The sequence below is a fragment of the Phaethon aethereus genome (assembly GCF_964289735.1).
Source record: "Phaethon aethereus genome assembly, chromosome: 16".
Classification (NCBI taxonomy): domain Eukaryota; kingdom Metazoa; phylum Chordata; class Aves; order Phaethontiformes; family Phaethontidae; genus Phaethon; species Phaethon aethereus.
The window spans coordinates 14,785,567-14,809,850 of NC_138592.1; the positions used below are offsets into that span (position 1 = coordinate 14,785,567).

General features: G+C 51.8%; 1 protein-coding gene across 2 annotated transcripts; it reads left to right on the plus strand.

The window, feature by feature from the left end:
• Positions 1-171: 171 nt before the first annotated feature.
• Positions 172-21,108, plus strand: ZNF341 (zinc finger protein 341; the record flags this gene model as incomplete). 2 transcript variants are annotated; one of them, XM_082007373.1, is made up of 15 exons in its annotated part: positions 172-202; positions 4,364-4,474; positions 5,601-5,788; positions 6,900-7,052; positions 7,725-7,964; positions 9,123-9,324; positions 11,652-11,736; positions 12,382-12,569; positions 13,534-13,727; positions 14,560-14,768; positions 16,221-16,317; positions 17,909-18,041; positions 18,480-18,591; positions 19,382-19,452; positions 20,594-21,108. In XM_082007373.1, the coding sequence occupies 15 exons, from the start codon at positions 172-174 to the stop codon at positions 21,106-21,108; spliced, it is 2,529 nt and encodes an 842-aa protein (XP_081863499.1). The 2 variants fall into 2 exon arrangements, with proteins under 2 accessions (XP_081863499.1, XP_081863500.1); XM_082007374.1 differs by having other exon boundaries at positions 9,123-9,318.
• Between the last annotated feature and the right edge of the window lie 3,176 nt (positions 21,109-24,284).

A 24,284-nucleotide genomic window follows, 5' to 3' on the forward strand; every position in this document is an offset into this window, starting at 1 on the left:
CGCTGTGCACGCCGGGGCGCCGTCGCCCGGAGCCGCGGGCCAGCCCCCGAACCGGCCCCGCCCGCCCTCCCTGGGCCCTGTCGCGGGCGGACGGCGCCCCCTGGCGGCGGGCGGCGACGCGGCTCCCGCTGCCCGCTCCGGCTGGCGGGTCGCGGCCGCCCCGGCTCCAAGATGGCGCAGGCGATCTTCGAAGCGCTGGAAGGTAACGGGGCCACCGCGCCGGGCCCAAGCCAGGCGGCGCCGGGCCGACAGCGGGGATGCGCCTCTCCGCACTCCCCTCGCTCAGCGTCGCCGCACCGCGCTGCCGCCGCCGCCGCACGGGACGAGGGGCCGCCAAGCGAGGCCTGGCCCGGCGCGGCGCCGGGGGGCTGCCGGCAGCGCGGGGCCGCGCCCCTCTCCCCCTCCACTCCCCCCCTCCTCAGCGACGGCGGCGGCGGCGCGCACCGGCGCGGCCCCGGGGCAGGCGGGGGCGGGGCGGGGCCGCAGCGGGCGTCTGCCGCCGGCAGTCCGGGGCTCGCCGCGCCGTCCCCGGTCCCTGGGGCAGCCTCGTCGCCTGCCGTCCCCCGGCCCCGTGCAACCCCCTCGCTGCGCGTCGGGGCATCCCCGCCCTGCCCCCCGCCCGGTGCCCTGGGCAGCTCCCGTTAGCCACCCGTCCCGGGGCACCCCGTCACCCCGTCTCTGTGCCCAGTGAAGGGGATCACCGGTCCCTGGGGCACCCCAATGGCTCCTGTGCCCCCCGCCCTCCCATCGATCTCTGCGCCCGGCAGGCTGGGGACACTGTCGTGCTGTGGGGCACCGTCATGGCCTGCGAGCTGGGGTCCCCCCAGTCCTCCCCACAGCCTGGGACTCACACTGCTGGCCCTGGCCCCACCGCTGTGCCACGCTCCCCACCCGCCCTACAGGTGGTCCACGGGAGAGTGCAGGCCCCTGCGTGTATGCGTTGGCATGGAGGCTTGGTATGGGACACCCCAGGGAACGGTCACGGCTTGTGGTCATCTCAGTTCAGCATGGGGACATGGCAGCGGGTGGCTGCTGTCCGAGGGGACTCTTGGATGTGCTAAGCTGTGGCAGCCTGACACCGAACTCAGGGTCAGCCCCTTTGGAGAAAAAATATCTCACAAGGCATTTATTTCCAAAATTGGATTACACATATATTTTTGGGGACACCGCTGACTGGAAGGCCTTGCATCAGGATCGTCGCCCTATGCTTTTCAAACAGCACCTGCGATCACAGCGGCAGAATGAAGAGCAAAGCAGAAATATTTTCCTCTATTTTGTCAGGTTACTCGGTGCATTTGACAGCACTCTGTGTATAATCAGGTTCCCTATTTCGTCTTTGCAATCGGCTCCTCATTGTGTGGGTTCCCTCGCAGAATTCAGGAGAGCAAAACATTTTAGCAAATTAAGAAAAAAGCGTGGTGGTTTGTTTTTTTTTTTTTTAAGCCCACAATAATTGGCAGCTTCTAGTAGCTGAGGCTTGTTTGTTTCGTCGTGTTGATTCGATTACAAGTCGATGGTGACTTGGCATTTGTGCGTGATGCTGAGAGCAGTGTGTCCTCGGCGGGTGCCATGGGGCCGAAGTGCATTTTCACCTGTCACTAAGGCACCTGGCATTCGTGTAGGTAGAAAAAAGACTCAGTGTATGAAAATCAGGGTATGAGGGAAAAGCAGCACCTAAATTAAACAGTCAGGTCTTGTTTCCCTCTCTAAACAGAGGAATTTGAAAGGGGAAAAAAAAGGACAAATTAGTTTTTCTTGTACCTTTTTCCTGGCTTCCAAGGAGAGAAGAGATGGCTTTTTTTTTCAGGTTTCCTGACTGTGAGGAACATCCAGCAGACTGGTGTTGGCCATAATCAGTGCAGGATTGATCCAAAGCTTTCTCCTGGATTCCTGGATGGCCGTGAATGGCATTCATGTAACGAAGTAACTCTGCCTGCTTGTCTTCATGGGTTACTAAACTTTGAACTTGGTGATTTCCCTCTGTGTTAAGTGTGGCGGTGTGCATTTGCCTTGTGAAACTGCAGGGATTCCATGGGCGTTTGTGCGAATTGCCAAATGAAAGAAGAGCAATGTATTTCTGTTGTCCTGGGCCACTTATCCCTGTCAGAAGGCTGAATGCAACACCAACATTCCTGCCGTGTCATTGTCACCTGTCTTCAGGCCTAGGCCTCTCCTCAGGCTTCTTCCTGCTAGTGGGATTGAGGGAATCATGGCTTTTTTACTTGGAAGATCTGGCTGTGTGCCAGAAGGAAACCCAGTTGTCCGGTGCCGCGCATGCTGAGTGTGGCATTCTCGATGCAAGCTGTTCTTAATCATCCCCATGATATACTAAACCTGAATTTTTGATGCCCCTTTTTCTTTTGTGTTCTGCTAACTTACTTCTGCTGATGAATGGCAGCTCCATTTCACTCTCTGGTTTAGATATGGCAACAGGAGCCTGCAGCAAGGCCTTTGCAGTTGGCCAGGAGGTTATCTGTAGAAGAGGAGGTAGATTTTAAAGCAGAGCTTCGGTTGGCGTGGGAAGATCCCAGGAGTGCTCCAGCGGCGTTCTGCTGGCGGGGCTGGTTGCAGCTCTCCATGCAAGTGATGGCTTGCAGAACTGGACCTGCAGCTTTGCTGTGCCTCCGTGCGATTTATGTGAAAGGGTTCCCATAGGCACAGTGGTAATTTTATGGTAGCATGTGAAGTAGTGTGATCTGCTGCTTTTCAGTACCTGCTTGTGCCCTCCCCAGCAGCTGGAGAACGGTGCTCTCTTCTCTCCCAGGGTCACATGCAGCGTTTCCATCCTCCTCTTGGTGAAATGATGAAAAAGGTGTTCCTGGAGTCGTAGTTTGCTTCACACTGGAGATGCAGGACAAATGAGTATTTAGAGTATCTTTAAAATGCCGCGGATTATATGGGTACTCCCCGTTGGGAATGGAACATCCTGGTCGTCCAGGAGAAATTTTAAAAGAACAAGAGGAACTTGCAATGGGAGGATGAAGTGGTTGCTTCTGCTGCTCTGTTTCTGTGATCAATTATGGCATTTCACTGTCCTTCGTGGTGCTGTTTGCAGAGCGACCTCTCATCAGGAACTGTCTTCACCTCACCGCTTGGAAATGATCAGGCTGACAGTTTTTTTTTTTTACTGTGGTACATAATCCAGATTTCAGAGCTTTACAGTTTTGTTTAGCAAAGATCTTGAAGAAAAGTGAAAAGCAACCTAGGAACCCCACATCTTTCTTTTTGCCTTTAATCCACAAGGTAAAACATACAACCTTGTCATGCCATTTGTTTTATTCGTGGGTTTCTTGTCATAAATGAATGGTAGGGAGGATTAGTGCATAAAAATCACCTCTTTTCCCTATTTTTTTTTCAATAATTAGATTGTTTTGTGTGTCTTTACATCTGATCTCTAAAAAGAGAGCATGACGAGCTTGATCTGCTGGTTGCGTGCTGCTGGCCAGGTTGTCTCCCTAGATGAGCAGTCCCCACCTCCTGTATTTGCCTGGAAAATTTAGGACATTTCAGCTGTAGCGAAATACATTTATGCCGAAGCAAGTGAGCTGATTCTGACAACAAATCTGGCTGGGGTTGTGTGCTCTTATGGCAACCCAAGGGAAACAGAAATGAGAGCGCGTGACTGGCAGCTCTTGCTTGAGAGGAGCCCATGGAGGAGCACAGTCCTGGGTGTGAGGGGAGTCGTGGTCCTGCTCTCCCACATGTCCCAATACTGGGGTGGGAGGTGGTGGCTGAGCAGGTCCCCCCCAGAGCATCTCTCCCAGGGACACAAGCTTAATATTTCCTTCTTAAAGCTGTAGCTAAGTCCTCCTGTAGTTCATAGCCCTGTGTCTGCCCAGATCTGGGAACGCTGGTCTTGAAAACGAAGGTATTTATAACACTGCTGCGGAGGCAGAGGTGCTGTGCACCAAGGATTTTGTCTTCAGCGAGCTCAGTGCTTGTCTGTGCTGTGTCACGCTGTGTCCTCAGAGACAGCTACCCAGGCTGCTACCCCATCTGGCCTGTGACATCCCAAATATCTACTTCTTAGCTCTTTTTATACCCACTGTTTGTAAGCATCCATCCTTAGCATCTGTCCTGCAGGAAGTGCCTTACACGAAACCCTCTTTTGGCTTTCCTTGCCTTTCTTCCCTTTTCTCCTTATATCAAAGGAGCATATGGAGACGGTTGGGAGCGTGGTTTTAGTTGATAGTTAACGCTGTGGAGTAGAGGAGGATGAGAAGGTGAGAGTGGCTCTGTGGGAGAAGACAGCAGTAGCCGGAGAACAGCTTCCCTCCACGACTTGTGAGTGAGCTCCCAGCGCCTGAGCGCTCTGTGTTCAGGCTGTGCTTGATTTACCATTCGTGCTTGTGTCTCCTTTCAGGAATGGATAATCAGACAGTGCTGGCTGTGCAGTCCTTACTGGATGGTCAAGGAGGTGTGACGGATCCATCTGCTCAAAATGTCAACGCCTCTACCGCCATCCAGTCGATGGGTGAGTCCTGGCAGCACTGGGAGAGAGGCACGGACTGCCGATTTCTTCCTGCAGTGTGAACTCATGACTATTGGAACAGCCGGCAGAGCGGCTATATGTCTAGGGTGCTGCTGTGGGTGTTGTGAGCAGGACTGGACAGAGCAGGAAGGAGGGGACAAGTGCCCAAGTGAGCAGAGGTGCTTTTGGAGATGGTTGTAACAATAGACTTGACCATGTGTTTCCAATAAAGACATGAAGGGAGGCAGGAGCTGCTATCCCTGCCACTAGTTCTTGCTATTTTTTTTATTTTTTATTTAATGAGCCATTCCTTATCCTCTGGGGATGTACAACTACTCCAGTCATTGAGTATCTCATCTGTGTGAATGATTATGGGAACTGGGCATTCATGTGCACATGAAAACTTACAGTGCATGACTAGTCCTTGCTGGGTGGATGCTGAGTTATCCCCTGGAAGAGTTAGTCTGTGTCCCAAAAATCATTCTGCTTCAGGCTGTGAATCAGACAGGAGGTACAGCCTTGTGAGTCTGACTGGATCAAGTGCAAAATGGTGTGTACTTGTGTGGTTTGCTAATGCTGCACATTTAATCTAGGACATGGTAACTGCGTTGTCTTCTTTCTGCATCAAGCAGAGGTGCCAAAAAACAGCAATCTTGTGGGGAGGTGGCTTTTGGCCACAAGCTGCCATTGGCTCTATGCCCTGATCCAAATTATTTCTCATCCTTTGTGCAACCCAAGTAGTAAAATCTGCCTCAGCCAGTGTAACACAGGTGCTTTGAAAGAAGCTGTTTTGACAAAAAGCAGAGAGTGCTACAGGAGCAAGGCTGGGTTCATTGTTTATGTCTTTGGGATGAGAAGACAGACAACAGGACTCAGTTTGTCACAGGGAGATGGCGGGTTTTATATATGGGAGCAGGTCTCAATCGCATCAGCTGACTTTAGGGAGAGTGGGATTGGGGAGGAGGGACAGTTTGGCCCTTGCAGGTGATCTCTTCTGATGATGATGATGGTGTCCTTGAGGTGCTAAGATCCAAAAGGTGTCTGTTTTCCTACATCTGTGGTCGTTAGGTGTAGCACTGGGGAATGCAGAAGAAAGCCTGGAGCAGTGATCTAGTCCTCTTAATTGCAGATGACGAAGATGTGTTCCTCTGTGGGAAGTGTAAGAAGCAGTTCAACTCACTACCTGCCTTCATGACCCACAAGAGAGAGCAGTGCCAGGGAAACACCCCTTCCCTCTCCACGGTCTCGCTGGCCACCAACAGTGTGTACACCCCCTCCATCACATCGGTGCAGCAGGTTCCAAGCGCCAGCCGGCAGGTACCGTGCTGCGGGCAGCAGGCTCTGCTGCTCTGTCACTGTGGTTTTGGGAGTGGAGGGACCTCTGGGTGATGTGTTTAGATCCAGTGATACCTCATGACTGACCTCTTTTCTGGGAGACTCAGTTGTGGTCCTGATGGCTTTTGACCTCATGGTTAAAGCTGCCTGGTCCTCTGCAGCGAGGTGTCCTCCAGCATGAGCGTCTGATAGCCCTTTTTTTCAGGGCAGAAGGGGTTTCATATCATGTCTCTGCTACAGCCAGATTTTGGTTCTACTGAAGAGCCCCAGTGTCACAGCCTGGCAGGCTGGCCACATGCCTGGGTGCACGCTGTGTGGTGCTCCGGGTGAAATGGCTCTCACTGTCCCCTGGGCCGTGGTCTGGCTCGTGGGCAGAAGAGGAGGGCAGTGTCTGACAGCCTCATTCCTGCATCCCTGCTCTCAGTCTCCTGCAGATAAGCCCATGTAATGTGGTGTGACAAGCGTTAAGGGAATATCCTCTCTGGAGTAACTCTCCTTCCCAACAGACTTCTCAGGAGCGAGTTCCATGTGCATGATGCGTACTGTGCCTGCAATCATGGTGGTTTGTAAAGTGCTTTTAAACCAACCGTTTTTTTCAACGTAGCACCAGCCCAGGGCTGCAAACACAGGTTGTTGCCACCCGGAAAAGGGTGGCCTCCCTCCCCTCCTATAATCCGACTCCAGTCTGAAGAGATGAGCCTGATGTTCACTGTCTGCAGCCAGAGCAGCATCCCTCAGTTCTCCACCTTCCCTAGCTGGGGGAGGCACCCAGGAAAGGCCTGAACTTGTCTGCAACCGGTTTATCCTGCAGATCTTATTTAATAACCCCTGATTTGAACTGTAGCCAGTGACCACTTTTCTGAGCCACATTTTTTACCTCCTTTTCTGAAGAATGTTTCTGGAGCTGCCTTATTGTTATGGCTAGAAACTACCACGACTCAGCAGCAAGCTGTAGATAATGACTGTGGCTCATCTGCAGACCAGAGGCTATAAAAGCAGATACTCCGAGGTTTAGTAAAAAGCAGTGTCATAATTTTTTGTTGATTATTTTGTCCTCTTGCTGGTCAACAATGCATCTTTTTTTTTCTTTCAGCAAATTTCTACATACATCACTGTTCCCCCATCACCTTTGATTCAGACCCTGGTGCAGGGGAACATCTTAGTTAGCGATGAGGTGCTGATGTCGGCCATGTCTGCTTTTACATCCTTGGACCAGCCTATGCCGACGGTGCACCCCCCCGCACAGGTAAGGGGCATGTGTGGGCCCGGGGAGTCCCACTGTGTGGGGCTCTGTGTGCACAGCAGGCGAGTCCTGTCGGTCGATCTGACTCCAGAGATCTGCTTCGATGCTGAGTCCTGGGCACCTTCCCAGTGTGACAGCCAGGCTTGGGAAGGAGTGATGGATAAATGACAGGATAGCTCCAGGGCTTGCTCTCTCCTGGAGTCCTTGTTGCTGGATGCCCAAGTATTTGTAACATGGTCTCTCCAGCTTTTTGTTGAGCCCTGTATGATGGTTGGTTTCCAGAGCCCTTGTCAGTTTGCTCCGTTGACCCCTGTCCTCCTGGAATGTGCTCTTCCTGGGGCTGGCCAGACTGTATACACTCTCCATACTCTGAAAATGTTCTCTGTAACCAGAAGGATTAAAAGCTTTAAAAACAAAACAAAAAAAAGCAGTAGGGCTTGAGTGCTTGGGTTTTGGAGGAGGCAGTGTCTACTGGCAGATCATGCCAACCCTCTGCAAGCCAGCATAATCTGATCCAACCTGACAGTGCTGTGTTGTGTCAAGACATCGTCATTGTTCCTGGAGGTGCTGTTTTGAATTGGGATTGGGAACGTGTGTGAGGGAACAGCCCCTCCAGCTCACCACTGCTGTATTATCAACGTCTTCTCTGTTTGTCTCTCCCTGTTCTGGTTTTAGAGCAGCTTGAGTATGCACGCTGGGGCTGGCTACCTCTCCCAGCCCCCCCCACCTCCGCCTCCCCCGCCACCACCCCCTCCTCAGCCTCCGCCGCCTCCCCCTCCCAGCATGGGGGCTCCAGGGCAGCCCAGCGCTGGTGGCGGCGGGGTGGTCGAGGTGTACAGTGCGCCTGCTCCTATGGCAGCAAACAGCGCGGTGGAGATCCAGACGCTGGGGATGCAGCCCTATCCGCCCATGGAGGTAAGGCCAGGGGCTGTCCGCAGGGGCTCTGTCCTCCTGGGCCTCTTCTAACAAGCAAGGCTGCTCAGGAAATGCGGAATTAGAGGTTGGGAAGATGTGTTAGGTTATTTGACAATGATTATTTCCTCTGGGAGAAGGTGCTGAACAGAAGGATGTCGGCAAGATGATGAGGGTTCTGCCAACAAGAGAGACAGTCAAGAGGGATGGAGGTCTTGGCTGGCATGGGCTTAGGAGACCAGAATGTCTGCTGTGGTTGAGGGTTATGTGCAGGTGTTGGGAACGGGAGGGAGCTGAGGTGAGTGGCTCACCTCCCAGAGGGCTGCAGAGCACCATCCTGTGCACTGTAGGCTTAAGTGGAGAGAAAAATTCAGTCTAAATATCAATGACCCTGACAAGGCAGCTCTTCCTAAAGAGAGGCACAGGCAGGGTTGGATTTACTGGTGGGTCAGCTGTTCGCAACCTCCACGTTAGCATTGCCATTCACAACAGAAATAGTGTGAGAGGTTTGTCGGCCTTGTCTTTGTAGCTGGCATCTGATCTGGAAGTGCCAGTGGTCAGAAATGGACAGGGTTACTTAGTGCTGTGTGTTAATTTATCAGCGTGGGCAACAGAAATGCCCTCAAACCATATCACCCCAGACTGATGCTTCTGTCTTTTTCTCTAAGCATCCTTTTCTAATATTGATGCTGACATAAACAACTGTGCTTTGCCACCTGGTGTTTCCTTGTGCTTTCCTTCCCTTCTGCAGTCCTGCCCGGGCAGGCAGCAGGGCCTGGAGATCCCTGCCTTCAGGGTGGTGTGAACCTGCAGGGTCAGTGGTGATCATTCTGGTAACCTGCTCCAGAGGGATGAGAAACTCTTTTAGGCATAAGACATAGATGAGGGACTCCTTCAGAGTGTTTCTTTGCTGTCCTGCTGTAATAACTCCTGGATACTTTGTGATGAAACAGGAGAGTTTCACGCTGTGCAGGGTGTTAGTTTTAGTTAGAGACACACTGTTGGACTGGTGAACCAGAAATTTGATCCAGTTTGGCAGGAGGCAGAACACTCAGCCAGACTAACAGCCTGGTGTGGCAGATGTTGCTGGAGATGAAGGTTAGGACACAGTATGACTCTGTGTAGCAAACCCTTTTCCTCTGATAAATTGCACTTTTGCAGGTACCGAGCCAATGTGTGGAGAGTCCTGTGTACCCTTCTCCTCCTGTATACAGCCCTGGGAAGCAGGGGTTCAAGTCCAAGAGCACCAGCAGTCCCACACCTTTGACCAGCACAGGAGGAGGCAGTGTGGTTGGCTTTGATTCCACCTCTACTGCCAAAAGTCGGCGCTGCAAAAACGAGAGCGGGCTGCAGGAAGGTAGGTGTCCTTCTAGCATTTGCCCTGCACTAATCTGTAGTGGACTGTCAAGCCATGGGCTCTCCAGGTGCAGTGGGGTGGCACTGACTGCGCATGCAGCTCCAGAGGAGGGACACAATACCCTGCCTGAGGCTATCGGGAGCAGGTGAAAGTGTGGCCACGCTTCTTGTCTGTCACCTCTGAGCGCACGTGAAGGACTTTCACTGTGCTACTGCATGGGCAATCTTGTGCTAAATCTGCGCAGCTGCATGGATCACACCTGAAATGGGGAGATCCTGCAAAGTAAGGTGTTAGAGCGTGGTCCTTTTTAACCTAAAGAAGACTGCCTAGCCACAAGACTGATGGGCTAGATGTGGCCTGGCCCTTGAAGACTCTCTTCCCAAGGACTCAGCAGACCTGTCCCTGCCATGTCTTTCAATGCCTGTGAAGAAAACACTCCTGTCCCCAGGTGAAGCAGGACAGGGGTGTGCCCCATTACAGGATGGAGGAGCATCAGGTCCTCCACTGGCCAAGCCTGCCCATTGCTGGTGTAATGCAGGCACACCTAGCTGAGTGACAAGGGAGGTCACTCCACCAGGCTTGAGGTGGAGGAAAGCCGCGTGGCCTTCCTCCCCAGGAAGGTTGAGCCTGTGGGGTGGGGTGTGGTGTGTTGACCCTGGCTGGAGGGTCCACCAAAGCTGTTCTATCATTCCCCTCCTCAGCTGGACAGGGGAGAGAAAATATAATAAAAAGCTTGTGGAGATAAGGACAGGGAGAGATTGTTCACCAATTACCATAAAACAGACTTGACTTGGGGAAATTAATTTAATTTATTGCCAATCAAAATCAGAGTAGGGTAATAAGAACTAAAATCAAATCTTAAAACACTTTCCCCCCACCCCTCCCTTCTTCCTGGGCTCAACTTCACCCCCGATTTCTCTCCCTCCTCCCCCTGAGCGGTGCAGGGGGATGGGGAATGGGGTTGTGGTCAGCTCATCACATGTGGTCTCTGCTGCTCCTTCCTCCTCAAGGGGAGGACTCCTCACACTCTTCCCCTGCTCCAGCATAGGGTCCCTCCCACAGGAGACAGTCCTCCACGAACTTCTCCAACATGAGTCCTTCCCACGGGCTGCAGTTCTTCAGGAACTGCTCCAGCCTGGGTCCCCCCACGGGTGCCGTCCTTCAGGAACAGGCTGCTCCCGTGTGGGTCCCCCACGGGGTCACAAGTCCTGCCAGCAAACCTGCTCCAGCCTGGGCTCCTCTCTGCATGGGGCCACAGGTCCTGCCAGGAGCTTGTTCCACTGTGGGCTTCTCACAGCCTCCTTTGGGCATCCACCTGCTCCAGCGTGGGGTCTTCCCCGGGCTGCAGGTGGAGATCTGTTCCACCATGGAGCTCCATGGGCGGTAGGGGGACAGCCTGCCTCACCATGCTCTTCTCCACGGGTTGCAGGCGAGTCTGCTCTGGTGCCTGGAGCACCTCCTCCCCCTCCTTCTGCACTGACCTTGGTGTCTGCAGAGCTGTTCCTGTCACATATTCTTACTCTTCGGCTGCAAATGCTGTGTGCTGTTTTTTTTTTCCCCCTTCCCCTTATCCCACAGGCACTACCACCATCACTGATGGGCTCGGCCTTGGCCAGCGGCAGGTCCATCTTTGAGCCATCTGGCATTGGCTCTATCAGACATGGTGGAAGTTTCTAGCAGCTTCTCACAGAGCCACCCCTGTAGCCCCCCTGCTACCAAAACCTTGCCATGCAAACCCGATACATGGGGCTACAACCATACAGATGCTAGGCTTTAACATTATTTGCAGAAGTGTGAATGATCACGCAGGCTGCAGCTCTCGGCCCAGAATTTCCTAGAACAGCCCATGGTTCTGCTGGTTTTCATTGGTTATACCCCATCACAGTAGATAGAAGATGTGACTGACTGTTCTTCTGGATGGGAGAAATATGCATGTGCCCTGGCTGATGGCTGACCTTGGTGAGTTCACAGGAGAGAGACAAAACTGGAGCTCTTCCTCTTACTAGTCCTGTGTCTTTTCCCAATGCACAGCATGCCTTTAAAGTAGGTGCTTTGTAGTACAGCTGGAAGTGTCCCTGGAGCAGTTAATGCCTGAAGGGGATGCCCTGACCTTGCACCGCTCTCCCCAGTTCTTCTAGAGTTAGCTCAAGCGGTGTTAAATATATGTTTGTGCCCACAATCACTCCCCAGTCTGGCCAGGCAGATCTTATCCTTTCATAAACCCTTTATTCTTGGCCCTGAATAGATGTGTCTTGGGGTGAGGGCCCTGTGGTGCAGGGGGGACAGGGCTGTGCCACTTGATCTCATTCCTGTGTGCGCTCTTGTTCTTTCAGGCAAACCCAAGTCCCCCAAGCTGAAATGCACTTACTGCGACAAGGCCTTTACCAAGAACTTTGACCTGCAGCAGCACATCAGAAGGTAACGGTGCCACTAGCCCGGACACAGCAGAGAGGCTGGGGTTAAGGTTGCATCGTGATGCAATCTTCTTGTTGATTATGGGCTGGGACTGGAGACTGCTTTTCCTTGCTGATGAGACCTTGAAAACCAAACCTGTTGTCACCTGATCACCGGAGCAGCATCATCTCCATGGCTTGCCTCTGCCCTTTCCTCTTGTCTCCCTCCCTAGCAAGTCACAGCCTTCATGTTTGCTGGTGTTAGCAAACCGTAAGCCAAGCTCAGTGTCTATATAGGGAGCTCTTACAAGAGAGCTCTTCTCTGGCAGGAGGCAGTTGAAATCTTCGGAGTTTCCCCCAGTGGAGTCTGCTGGACTCAGGACAAATGGGAAGGAACAAGTGGTGGTTTTGCCCTCCTTCCTGGCCTGGACTCTTCACATAATGTATGCCATGTGTTAGAGTCTGCCCTTTCTCCTGCAGTAGAAGGGCAGGGTAGAAAGACCTTTCTGCTGTGGACAGGGGAGAGCCAATTTAGGGAGATCAGGGGACTGCAAGCTAGAAGAGACATGTGTGCAGGGGAGGGAGAGGTAACAGGGAGGTAAAGGATTGTACACCCGAGAAAGGCTGCCTCCTCTCTGCCAGCTGCTGATATGGTGCCTTCTGCCTTCAGTCACACAGGCGAGAAGCCCTTCCAGTGCATCGTGTGTGGCCGAGCCTTTGCCCAGAAGTCCAATGTGAAGAAACACATGCAAACCCATAAAGTGTGGCCTCCAGGGCTGGGGTGCACCATCTCCCGCAACTCCATCACAGTGCAGGTCATGGCCTTGAACCCCAACCAGGAGGATGAGGAGAACACAGGTTTGCTGCCTGGGGATTGCATGTGCTAGGGACAGAGGAGTGATGTGAAGAGTCTACACTTCCCTGCACCTCCACACAGGGAGGGAGGGGAGACAGGAGCTGTGCATGCTGTTGGCGTTCCTCCCATGGGGTTTAGCAGCACACACTGGAGAAGTGAGTCATGTTTGCCAGATTCCTGCTGGCAGGTGTATCCTTGGGTACCTCCAGCCGTGGTGGATTCAGGTGCTGGTAGAGACAGTGGCTCCAAATGCTGTGCCAGCATGTGCATGGGGACAGAGAAAGGTGTCTTCTCTCTTCTCCCTCCCTGGCAGATGCAGCTTTGGCCCCGTATGAGCCACACTTGGAAGCTCTGGTCTAGTGGCCGGACAAGCCAGTGGTTTAGCATAGCCCAGTGCTCTGGCTTGTTTGCAATATGCAAGTCATGTCTGGGCTCTTGGTCTGGCCCCAATGGCCAGCTGAAAATACTTGAGGCAGAGAAGAGCTCCTTGCTGGCAGACTGTGTCTGGATACTCTTTCAGCTGGTGGTGTCAGTCCTGGTGGGAGGGAACACTGTGTCAATGTCATGTCTAGGACAAGGCCCCACTGGAGCTGCTCCATGCAGGTAATGTGGACTGTGAGCTACTGGCTGGACCTTACCTCCTGTCTCCTGCCAGAGATGGGAGTAAATCTGGTTCTGGTTTCCAGACAGGGACCTGCCCTGCTGATGGTTCCCCCAGGGCACAACGAGGTCCCTGGAAAAAGAGAATGGGTCAAGAAGAGGACGACGGAGTAGTTGGAGCCCTTGAAAATCTGTAGACAAACTTAAAACTACCCTGTTAGAGAGTGAGGTTTGTCTGATTTAAAGAATGTGTCTTTGAAAGGAAGGAAGAGCTGGGGCTGGTGTGTCTTGGCAGTGTGGCACTTGCGTAGTGGCTGTCAGAGCTGTCTCATGGCAGACTGTGACTTTCTGTCTCCCTTTCTCCAGGTTTGACTCATCCCTCAAGGAACCCGGCACAACCGCTGGAAGAGATGAGCCCCTTGGATGAGAGTGAGGCAGGCAGACTGGAAGCCAAGCAGGTTGTCTTGATTGATAGCTCTTACCAGTGCCAGTTCTGCCCCAGCAAATTCAACACCTATTTCCAGCTCAAATCGCACATGACACAGCACAAGAACGAGCAGGTAGAGACAGAGGTGTCCTGTATCGGTGGTGAGATTGGGACAGGCTCTCATATAGTGGCACCTGCTCTCAGGGTCTCTCCTGAGCCTCTTACTCTGTAAAGCTGCCAATGCTTCGCATGCAGCTTGGCTCTCTGCATGTCTGGGTAGCAGCTGTGTGCTCTGGGTGACTTTGAAAAGCTCCGCTGCCTCCACCCTGCTGAGTGAGAAATCAGCTGAGCAGCTTTGGGTGGCTAGAGAAGAAGCAAAGAAGCAAAGTCCAAAGTTTTCAGTGTAGGTGGCAGCTCTCAGGTTGTGGGACAGTCAGCGCTGGGATGTTGTGGTCTCACCAACTTGGGTGGTTTCAGGCACTCACACCGACACCCCTTTCTCCCACCTTGCTCTCTTAGGGGGCTGCCCTGACAATCTGCATTTGCAGAATGTTCAACTCTCAGCAGGTTCTGCCATTGTCTTCACCTGGAGCTGTCAGACACGTTTTCATGCTGAGCTGCTCTGCACTGTTCTTTAAAGACCCTTCCTCTGAGGAGGGCAGCAGAGGAACAGATACTTTACCACCACATTGTGTCCTGTTGCAGTGCAGGGCAGGGTTTCACTGCTGTGCCCTGACTGAGCCCTAATATGGCTGTGGGCATGGTGGGGTGCTCTGGGAATCACAGTGCTGCTTTGTTCATACATCAGTTCAGCTGTTCTCCAGCACAGTGCATCAAGGGGCAGTGGTCCCTTTCTGTAAATGACCCAGTGATTTCCAAAAAGGAAGGCCATTCTGTCTGTTGGCAGAGGATTTTCCCTGTTTGTTTCCATGGTGTGCCACTCCAGTCGCTCTCCCTTTTCCCAGGTGTACAAGTGTGTGGTGAAGACCTGTGCTCAGACCTTCCAGAAGCTGGAGTCCTTCCTTGAGCACATCAAGAGCCACCAGGAGGAGCTGAGTTATCGCTGCCACCTCTGCAGCAAGGACTTTCCCTCCCTGTACGAGCTGGGTGTCCACCAATACTCCCACAGCCTGCTGCCCCAGCACAGCCCCAAGAAGGACGTGGCCGTGTACAAGTACAGTAGCAATTGGTGCTCACAAGGCTTGTAGGAGTGAGTGGGTGCAGAGCGTGTTTGGCTGAGAGCGGTGGGGACATTAGAGGGAAGAAGGGGTTGCGTGTTCAGCGGCCGTGGTTCTTTTGGGCACCCAGGTGCCAAATGGGGGGCCTTTCTGCCGGGCTGCTAGGGTGAAGCACTTTGAATGCAAGGAACCTTTCAGAAAGACAGTGAAAGGCTGGGATCAGTTACATGGGAAGATCGCATCACTGCAAGTCCTCTTACCACCCGTCAAGAATGAGTTGGGCACAGCTGAACCTGCGCTGGGCTGGGCAAGAGACTCGGGGAAACCCCTTCCCAGCCTGTTTTCTATGATTCCCTGCATGAAAGGGAGTGCGGGCTGTAGAAGCTGTGCCCAGGTAAAATGAGTTATTTCTGCTGTCCCTTTGCCACAAAGGGGTCTATTACTTAGGAACACCTTTCCATTAGTGTAGAGGGAAAGGGTGAGGAGTTCCATGAATAGCTCTCTGGAGCTTTTGAAATGCCTGTTAGAGACATACAGGAAGAGTAGGAAGCCCAGAGGATACTGAAGTCACCTGGGAGCTTCATGGAATAAATAATCTGCTGCTTCTTGCATAGACCATAATTTCTAGTTATCCTTGCACTGTGGAGCTTCATCCTACAGTTTGTTAGTGGGAATCTTTGAGGTGAGAGCCCTGCTTATGTTTGAGGAGGTTTTAGTCTGATCTAAGGAAAGGGATTTCACAGCAGATACATGCTGTGAGCGCCTCTGTATTCACTGCTGATGGTGCATGTCCCCATTGCCCATTATCAGTCAGCTTTGGCAGAGGTCTGTGGCAGAAATGCTGCCAGGATGTGTGAGAACAGGTGACTTAAGTGGAGAGGGCCCAGGCGGTGTGGGAGAGGTGGTAGCATGAGCTGGAGCTTTGCTAGGTGCTGGAGACCCCACATGGGAGCGTGTTGCCTTTTGGCTGCCCCAGCCGTGGGTAACGCTGCTGCTGTGCTGTAATCCCACTCTCAGCTCCTTCACTGGGAGCTGCTGTCTTTGTGCAATCAAGATGGAAGGAGGTGTTTTAAGTAAGGTGAAGTTGTTACTTAGAGCTTGTCCTCGTGAGGAAGCAATGTGGAATATGTGCTCGGGTCCCTGGGAGCTCCCATGGGCCTCTGTGTGGAAGAGAACTAGCAATGTAAAGGCTTCTCCACCCAGTTTCCCAGCATCTCCCCCTTCGTGAAGGATGCTAAGTGTGAGTGTGATCTGGCCATGTGGGTTGTTGAGGTTTCAGAGCACCTGGGTGGTGTTGGTATTGTCTGTACCACACTGACCCTGTCAAAAATCAGCCTGGAAGGTGGCTGGTGAATGGGCTGAGCAGCCCTGCCTGGGGTCAGCCTGTGGTGTGGGGTTTGCTGGTGGTAGCCTCGTTCACAGGCTCTGTCCTTTCTCTCTGCATTCAGATGTGTGAAGTGTGTAAATAAGTACTCCACCCCGGAAGCCCTGGAGCACCATCTGCAGACAGCAACGCACAACTTTCCCTGCCCTCACTGCCAGAAGGTGGGTGGGTGACCGCTGCCTGAGCCGGTCCTGGACACATAGCTAGGGCTTTGAGGGGGACGGGAACCCTCGGCTCCCTTTCCCCTCCCTTCCTACCTCAGTACGGACTGGCAGGCTCCTGAGGTGCTTTGCAGAGAGACAGAGGTGATCACATTCCTGGCCTCCAGCTCTCTAGCCTCACACAGAGCACGTTCCTCCCTGCAGTGCTGGCTTTTCTCCCTGGTCCTGTTTGCTGAACAGAATTTGTCAGGGGAGCTCCCTTACTCCCACGACAGCACAGGACTGCACACTCTTGGGCTGCTATCCTTATGTCTTAAAAGCAAGTGCATCAGGAGGAGCGAGGCTGGTTTTGGGAAGTCTTACAGTAGCAGCAGCGCCTTTGACCTCCTGTGCCTGGCTACCTATGGCTGGAAGGTTGGTCATGAAGAGCCCTAGGTCCTGGGGGAGCTCGTACACCTCCATTGCTGTCCTCATCTCCTGTTGCAACAGAATTCTCTGGATTCCCCCTCGTTCCCCTCTTTTGTATGAGTGCTCTGTGTCCTTGGCAAACAGAAACCTGAGTGATGTGACTGGGACTGGAACAATGCCCGGGTAGGTTTTGGCTGGAAATATTCTCTTCAGCACAGCCCCTGTTTGAGGGGCAGAATTTTGTGGGATTTGAATTCTAATAAATTATTTTTTGAAATCCAGACTAAAATTTGGACCCTTGCTCCTCTGTTTGTAGCAAAGGAAATGAAAATCCTGCAGTGGGGGCAGGGACAATCTCAAAGGAGTGACCACTCTGTACTGAGGTAGCTCAGGAAGGGGAAACGCTCTCCTGCCATGGTTAGTAACCCATCTTTCTTTACCTGTCTTCTCTCCACTTCCCCCACCAGGTGACAGATGCCCTTCTGAGCCTGGGTGGTACTTTAAGCATGCGGCATAGGGGTTTGAAAGCCCATTATCTGCAGCAGTATTTTTTACTTCTGTTTGTATTCTTACTAATACTGCTGTTTTTCTGGAGATGCAAGAGCACAGTCCTGGGTACCGGAACTCCTGTGCTCCCCTCAGATGTGTGCTTGCTTGCAGCATCCTCATTAGGAATTCACTTAGCTTGGGTATTTCCAGTATCCCCATTAGCCAAAGAAACCATTCATACTGGCTTTATAAAGACCATGAATGGGAGCCTTTATTAACAGATGATTGGGAAGCACAAGCTGAAGTTAACACTGTGGAAAGGTGGTAACTGCCGGGGGTCCTTGCCCAGCCCATCCTACTGCTGGTTCCGGTGAGAGACTGGGCATCCGTTTGGCATGCTGGTCCTCAGCAGTAGGGTGTTACAAAATTTAGCAGCAAGGTTTCAACTTACGTGATTCTTAAGGATAAGGAGATTTTGGGGTTTTTCTTGGTTGGTTTTTTTGGTTGTTTTTTTAAGCTTTATCTGTATTTTCTTTATGCAAACTAAAGGTCTCCTCAGTGTGTCCTTTCCAAGAAAGCAGTCACCATGAGCTTCTTGTGCTTTCTACACAGGCCACACCTCCTGAGCCCGTACAGGCTCAGTGATGTCCCTTGTGTGCTGCTGGCTCTTAGCCTTGTTTTTGTGTGTTAACAGGTGTTCCCCTGCGAGAGGTACCTGCGCCGCCACATCCCCACGCATGGCGGGGGCAGCAAATTCAAGTGCCAGATCTGCAAGAAGTTCTTTCGCCGGGAGCACTACCTCAAGCTGCACGCCCACATCCACTCGGGTACTGGCTCCCCTGGCACCACAGTGCTCACTATCTCCATATCACAGTCCTTGCTGCACTCTGTAATGCCCTGGCCATTTTCCTGGTAACCAGAGTAAGAGTGTTGACTGTATGAGTCATCTGGAGTAACATGGGTTTTAGGAAATGTATGATTTTGGTTCAGCCTCATGCCTTGTACTGCACCACTTAGAAGTGGGACATAGAAGTGTCTTCCCCACTGCCCGCGGTTGCAGAAGCTAAGGAAGCAGGCCCTGGAGAGCAGGAGCAGCACAGTGTGGATTGTATCCACCCATTTACCCATCAGGCAGGGTAGGGAAGCTTGGGGAAGTTTATAGAGAAGCAGGGAGTGGCACTGCTGCCAGCGTGAATTCTATATGTGACTAGAGCAGCCCTGTGTGACTGGACTCTCCCTGACTCTTGGTCTCTCTTTCTATCCAGGTGAAAAGCCCTTTAAGTGCTCAGTGTGTGATGCAGCTTTCAATCGGAAAGACAAACTCAAGCGACATATGCTGATCCATGAGCCTTTTAAGAAATATAAATGTCCCTTCTCGTACGTAGAGTGTTTCTGTCATGGTGGCATCTCTTAATGGAGTTGAGGTGGGGTTTGAGATGGAAGGAATGTTTCTTGTAGGTACCCTAGGGTACATGCATGGCATCTACCAATCCATTGCTTCTTGGGGAGGCAGGAATGCTGTGTGCTGTTGAACTGGGGGCCCAGAAGTCCCAGTTCTTTGTCATTGACTTCTTGTGAAGCCACAGGAAGTAAAATTATGCCTGCCTTCATGGGAGGCTTGTGGGGGTTGTGCCTGGGGAGCACTGGGGAAGAGGAGGAGTATTATTTGACGACAAAGTACAGGGTTGCCTGAATGATGGCCTCTCCCTGACTGCCATGTCTCGAAAAGCACTTAGCAACACAGGAGCTAATGTATGAGCCAGAGAATCCCAGGTTTATAAGGTGCATTCCCAAATCCATGGCACAGCCATGGGCCTTCTGAGATAGCCAAGGCTGACTGGCTTCTCCCTGCTCCAACCACCTTGTAGCTCCTTCCAAAGTATTTCTGTCTCTAGTTGGGATCTTGAACCTGCTGCTTTTAGGAGCATTCACAGTGAGACACAGACCGTGTGTCTAGCAGAAGCCACGTGTCCCTGTAGCAGCCTGTTTATCTCTTGCCCCTCTCCAGAAGGGCTGAAATGGTGGAGCTCCTACTGAGACTGCACACCCAGGGACCCATCTGGGCTGCTAAGGAGAAGTGTTGTGGATCTCTTTATGGTCTAGGATCTGTTTATACATTGATCCTCAGTTGATTCATGCTGCTCACCAGCATTTGTTGTTGTTACAGAAGCCACACAGGCTGCAATAAAGAGTTCAACAGGCCTGACAAGCTGAAGGCTCACATACTGTCCCATTCGGGTAAGTGCAGCTCTGCCCACGCTACCAGTGGTTGGGAATGAAGCGGCTGGGGTTTGCTGTGGTGCTGCAGGAGCGTGTTACAGAAGAAGTAAGCCTGAGAATCAAGAGATAGCAAACTGTGAAAGTGCTTCTGCTTTATACCCCCAAGATACACAAGAAGTTCCTTACAGGTGCTTTCCCTGCAGTTCCCTCCACCCACCACACAGCTAACACAGCTACTGTGTAGTCACCTGTGGGAGAATTTTCCACTGCGCGTGGTACAGTGTTTCCCAGATATAGGCCTAAATTCTTAATATTGCTTATAAGCTTTAGATTTTTTTAATCTCTGTTGCTGCAGACCTGTTTAAGTGAGCTTGCATTTACAGCTGTGTCTAAACTTTGGTCTGTTTTCTAAGGCAATATAAATCTGTAGGCAGTGCCTGCTGGCAAGATGCAGAAGCAGAGCTGGATTATTCATTGTGTTTGCTATCAAATGAATATCCGGAGTGCTTTGTCCACTCCTCCTCAGTACCATCTCACATTCAAAAGGAGATCTCTTGGGATTTGATTCCCTTCTCTCTGTGTTCCAAAAATGATGCTCCCACTCCTAATGAAGGCGAACAATTTATTCCCATGCCCTAGGGAATGTTCTGACTTCTGTCTCTTGGGGTAAAACTGAAAGTCTTTTCTCGTGCCTGTCATGTCCAAAGCGCTGCAGAGTGCGATCAGATGGGACTGTGCTGACAGTGCAACGGATGGTTTGTTTCAGACTGTACATTCCCGTAGTTGGGAGGAAAAAAAAAAAGTGAAAATTTTTTTACTTACCAAATACACTTGAAAAAAAATCAGAGTTTAAGATTGTTCTCCATTTTCATCACAATTACCTGACTTTTTTTTCTGGTGATATTTTAATCCTTTTATTTGGGAAGAACTATTGCTTTAGCCCTTCATAAACACAGACATTCAAGGTGTAGCCACTCACCCTTTTTTGACTGCAGATTTGCCTGGCACAATGTCTCCTCCCTTTTATCAGGGAACATCTCCTTGGAAGGGGAGATGAAGCTGTCATGCACTCCCTTATTGTGGCGCAGATTTTCCTGAAGATCTGCATTAGGATGCAGGGTCTTTAACTGAGCTTTCTCTCCTCTGACGCTCTATGCAGGGATGAAGATCCACAAGTGCCAGTACTGTAACAAGTCCTTCAGCCGCCGAGCCCACATGATAGAACATCAGCGCTCACACACTGGCAACTACAAATACCGTTGCCCCACCTGCAGCAAAGGCTTCACGCGCCACAAGTACATGAAGGACCATAAGTGCCGGCTGGGCTCACCCAAGGACAAAGACCTACAGCTCAGGAAGCCCCAGAAAAAGCGGGTGGCCCGGGGACGCAAGGTGGGCCTTTCCCTCCCCAACCAGCTGGGTCTGGCAGAACTGAAGGACAGTGCTGCTGGGGAAAGCCCCCCCGAAGGTGGCCCTAACAAAGAACCGTTCCAGGAGTCGGACGCGGTCCTGTCCATCGTGGTTGGTGGGTCGGGAGCTGCTGACTCGGACCTTGTTGTTCCTGGGCAGCCCAGCAGCATCGCGTCCAATTTGGCCCTGGCAGAACTGCAGACTGCCTCAGACGGCCCCTGCACCATGCTGGCTGTCCCTGTTTACATCCAAACAACGGAGTGATGATGTGTAGAGCCACTGTGTGGCTGAAGGCTGCTGCTGGGGCTGTCAGACTCAGTGTGGAAATTTATCCCAGTGAAAAAGACCAAAGCTCTTGTGGGGAGGTAGATGGATATGGGAGAAAATGGCTTTCATCTCCACTTGTTTTTCCCATCCTTGGGCAGAGGACTGCTTGGAAGCCACCAACGGCTACAAGACACTGAAGAGTATGGCCCCATTATTTCTCGTTCCTCTGCATCACTGGTCAGCCTACGGAAAGAAAGACTTAAGATCCCTGAATCAGGGTAAGAAGGAGGAGCATGCAAACTTGCAACAGAGCTGCTGAAATCAGGTGGCTTTGCAAATCACAGCCGGTCCCATCTGTGGTTTTTCTGGCCTAAAAGCTGTATTGCCCAGTATTTGGGTGGCCTTTCTGAGAGCAAAGAATTGATCCTTCCTAGTGGAAGCAAGTTCATCCTGAGATCCTTTGGGAACACTGTTCAGAAATACCGTGATAGACTTATCTCTGGTATCTTTCTCCTCTGTCTCTATCAGTAGAAAGATCACCTTGTCTGTACTACATGTGTTATAAACACCATGGACCTCATGTGCTGTGTGGAGTTGGCGGGTGGGAGCATGCGCGTGTGTTGGCTCTTCTCTCTGGTTGGTATTCCCTCCACAGTGTTTGTTCTTTTCATGGTTTTTCTACATACCAAGGATCTCCAAGTGCCTTAAACATCAACAGGTCAATCCTTGTGACAGTTAAATGTGACACCTTCTGTGTGCAGCGAGGAGGACTAAGGCCTGGGTGAAGTGACCTATGCAGGGTCACACAGGAAACGTGTAATGCATCCATGAGCCAGTTTTCTAGCATCAGCTCTGGACTAGGTGCTGCAGAGTACTTCTGTGCACGTCTCTATCAGCTGCTGCCCAGCCTGCACGTTCCCTTAGCTCAGTTCTATGGGTCAGTTGTTAGTAGTTTCAGTGGGTCACTGGCAGGTGGGGAGTTGGTGTGGTTAGGGAGCAAGAAAGTCCAGCGTAACTGAGACAACTTCTCTTGTCCGCTTGGCTTTTCTCTGATTTGCCAAGTAGGAGTCCCAAAGCCAGCACGGAAGCACCAAACCCAGGAACTGAAAATTGCCATTGTGCAATGTTGGTAAAGGAGGTTGCTTTGCTCTCCTGTGCTTTCTTCCTGCTCCATGTGTAGGCCAGCCAAGCTGAGGTTTCCCTAGTAAATTTGTGTGATGAGCTGCTAAGTTGTCTGTAGATGCAAAATGCTGCATTTCCAGCCTGTTACTCCGGGGGTGGTGCAGAGCAGAGCACGGGTTCAGTCAGTCCTGGGTGCCGAAACTCTGGCTGCGGAGTCCCCTGCCTTGCCGTCTGGGAAATGGTGGGTGTTTCTGGCCACTGGCGCAGTCAGCCCAGCAGTACTGCTCTGACCTGCCTGACCCCAATTCCTGCCTGCAACCTGCCTGAACTCCAGCCCATTGCTTGACCTCAAGGTGCTCTTCCTGTCTGCCGGCAGTGTATTTTGCTCAAATCTTAAAACTAGCAGCTTGCAGAGACAGCATGCTGGTGCTGTGCCCATTGTGGCATCTCCTCCCAGTGCCACATGCTCCCAGACTGCACCCAATCTAACGACAGGTTATGCTGTCACCCCTGGAAGACTGTCACATGGTTCCTGTCAGGATGGGTCCCGCCACCAGTTCTTTGCTCACTTGCTTTCTTAGTGAGTTAGCTCACTTTTTGCCTGTTTCACTTTTTTGAGATGCTTCTGTACCTCCTGCTGTTGGCTGGTGTTAGGAAATGGAGCACAGGGCTTACCAGGTGAGGATGGGAGAAGGGGGTTTATTCAGAGGTTAAGGAGAGGTCTTGCTGCTGCCTGCAGCTGCCTAACAGGCAGGCATGGAGAAGGTGGAGCGAGACTCTTCAGAGGTGCACAGGGACAGGACAAGAGGCAGCAGGGACATGTTGGAACATGGCAACTTCTGACTTGATATGAAGAAAAGAAATGTCTACCAAGAGGGTGGTCAAAGGAAGGAGGCTGCAGAGAGGCCGTGAGATCTTGGTATCTGGTGATACTCCAGACTCATGGAAGTGCTTGGGAGGAGGTGGCTGGGCTGGAGACCTCCTAGATGACCCTTCCTACTCATGTGTTTCTGTGCTTCTGTGAAATGTCTTATTTGCTTTGAAGGACAGAGTTTATTTGCCTACAATGTTTGTTTTAAATACTTAGCTCTCACAGGAGGGGAACAGGAAATAGTTTGCTAAATATACTTTTCCTATTTTCCTCCCCTCTGTACCCACACCATACGGTGTCATTATGTGGTCTCTGGCACTTGCTGTGGCACTGCAGCTGGGTCTATTTTGAGATGATGATGTGTGGGTGCAGCACTCCTTCGGCTTGGAGGCACCTGGCCCTTCCTTTCTGGCCCCTGCTTTTCACCAGCCCTGCGCACAGGACACCCAGTCTGAATGAGAGGCTGTAAGCTGGTTGCCGCTGTCTGCATTGAGTCTAATTCAAGGAGCAGAAGCAGAGCCACAAAACAGCCTTGTATCTGACTGTGGGGCATGGGGGCTGAAAGATGCCGTGCTGTTTGCTAGATACGTGTTTGCATGTGTGGTAGCATTGAATCGAAACAAGTTTTATCAAGTTTTATCTTGAGCACAATGGTTGTCCCCTTACAGTAAATCTCAGAGCAATTATGTGTAAGGTAACGTAACCGAGGTCCCCAATCAGGGCTGGCCGGTTGTGCAGCTCTCGCTTTTGGAAGCTCTGTGGATGCAAGTCCTGTGGTGTGTCTGATGGATGCTGCAGCCCCAGGGTGACTGGCGGAGGAAAGGATGGGTGCCTGCCTGCAGCTGTGCTTGCTGAACTCCCACCTCGTACATGAGGAGGCTGTCTTAATTGTATTAGCTGGTGCAGTGCCTTTTCCCACTATGAGGGCATGAAAAGGTTCTCTTGCCCAATAAGCAGTTGTTTGGTTTGTTTTTCTTCTGCCATTTGCTGTGTATATCCCGGCCTGTTTTAGAGAGCACTAACGAGTCCAGCCCTGTTCAGAAGCAATGATTAATTTTCTTGGGTGATTTCCAATGGTAAACACTACTATTGTCCGAGTCTGTTATTAATTAACTTGTTTTCACACCACCACTGTGAGTGGAGAGGGCCGTGTTTATGACTTGTACAGATGACATAGAGA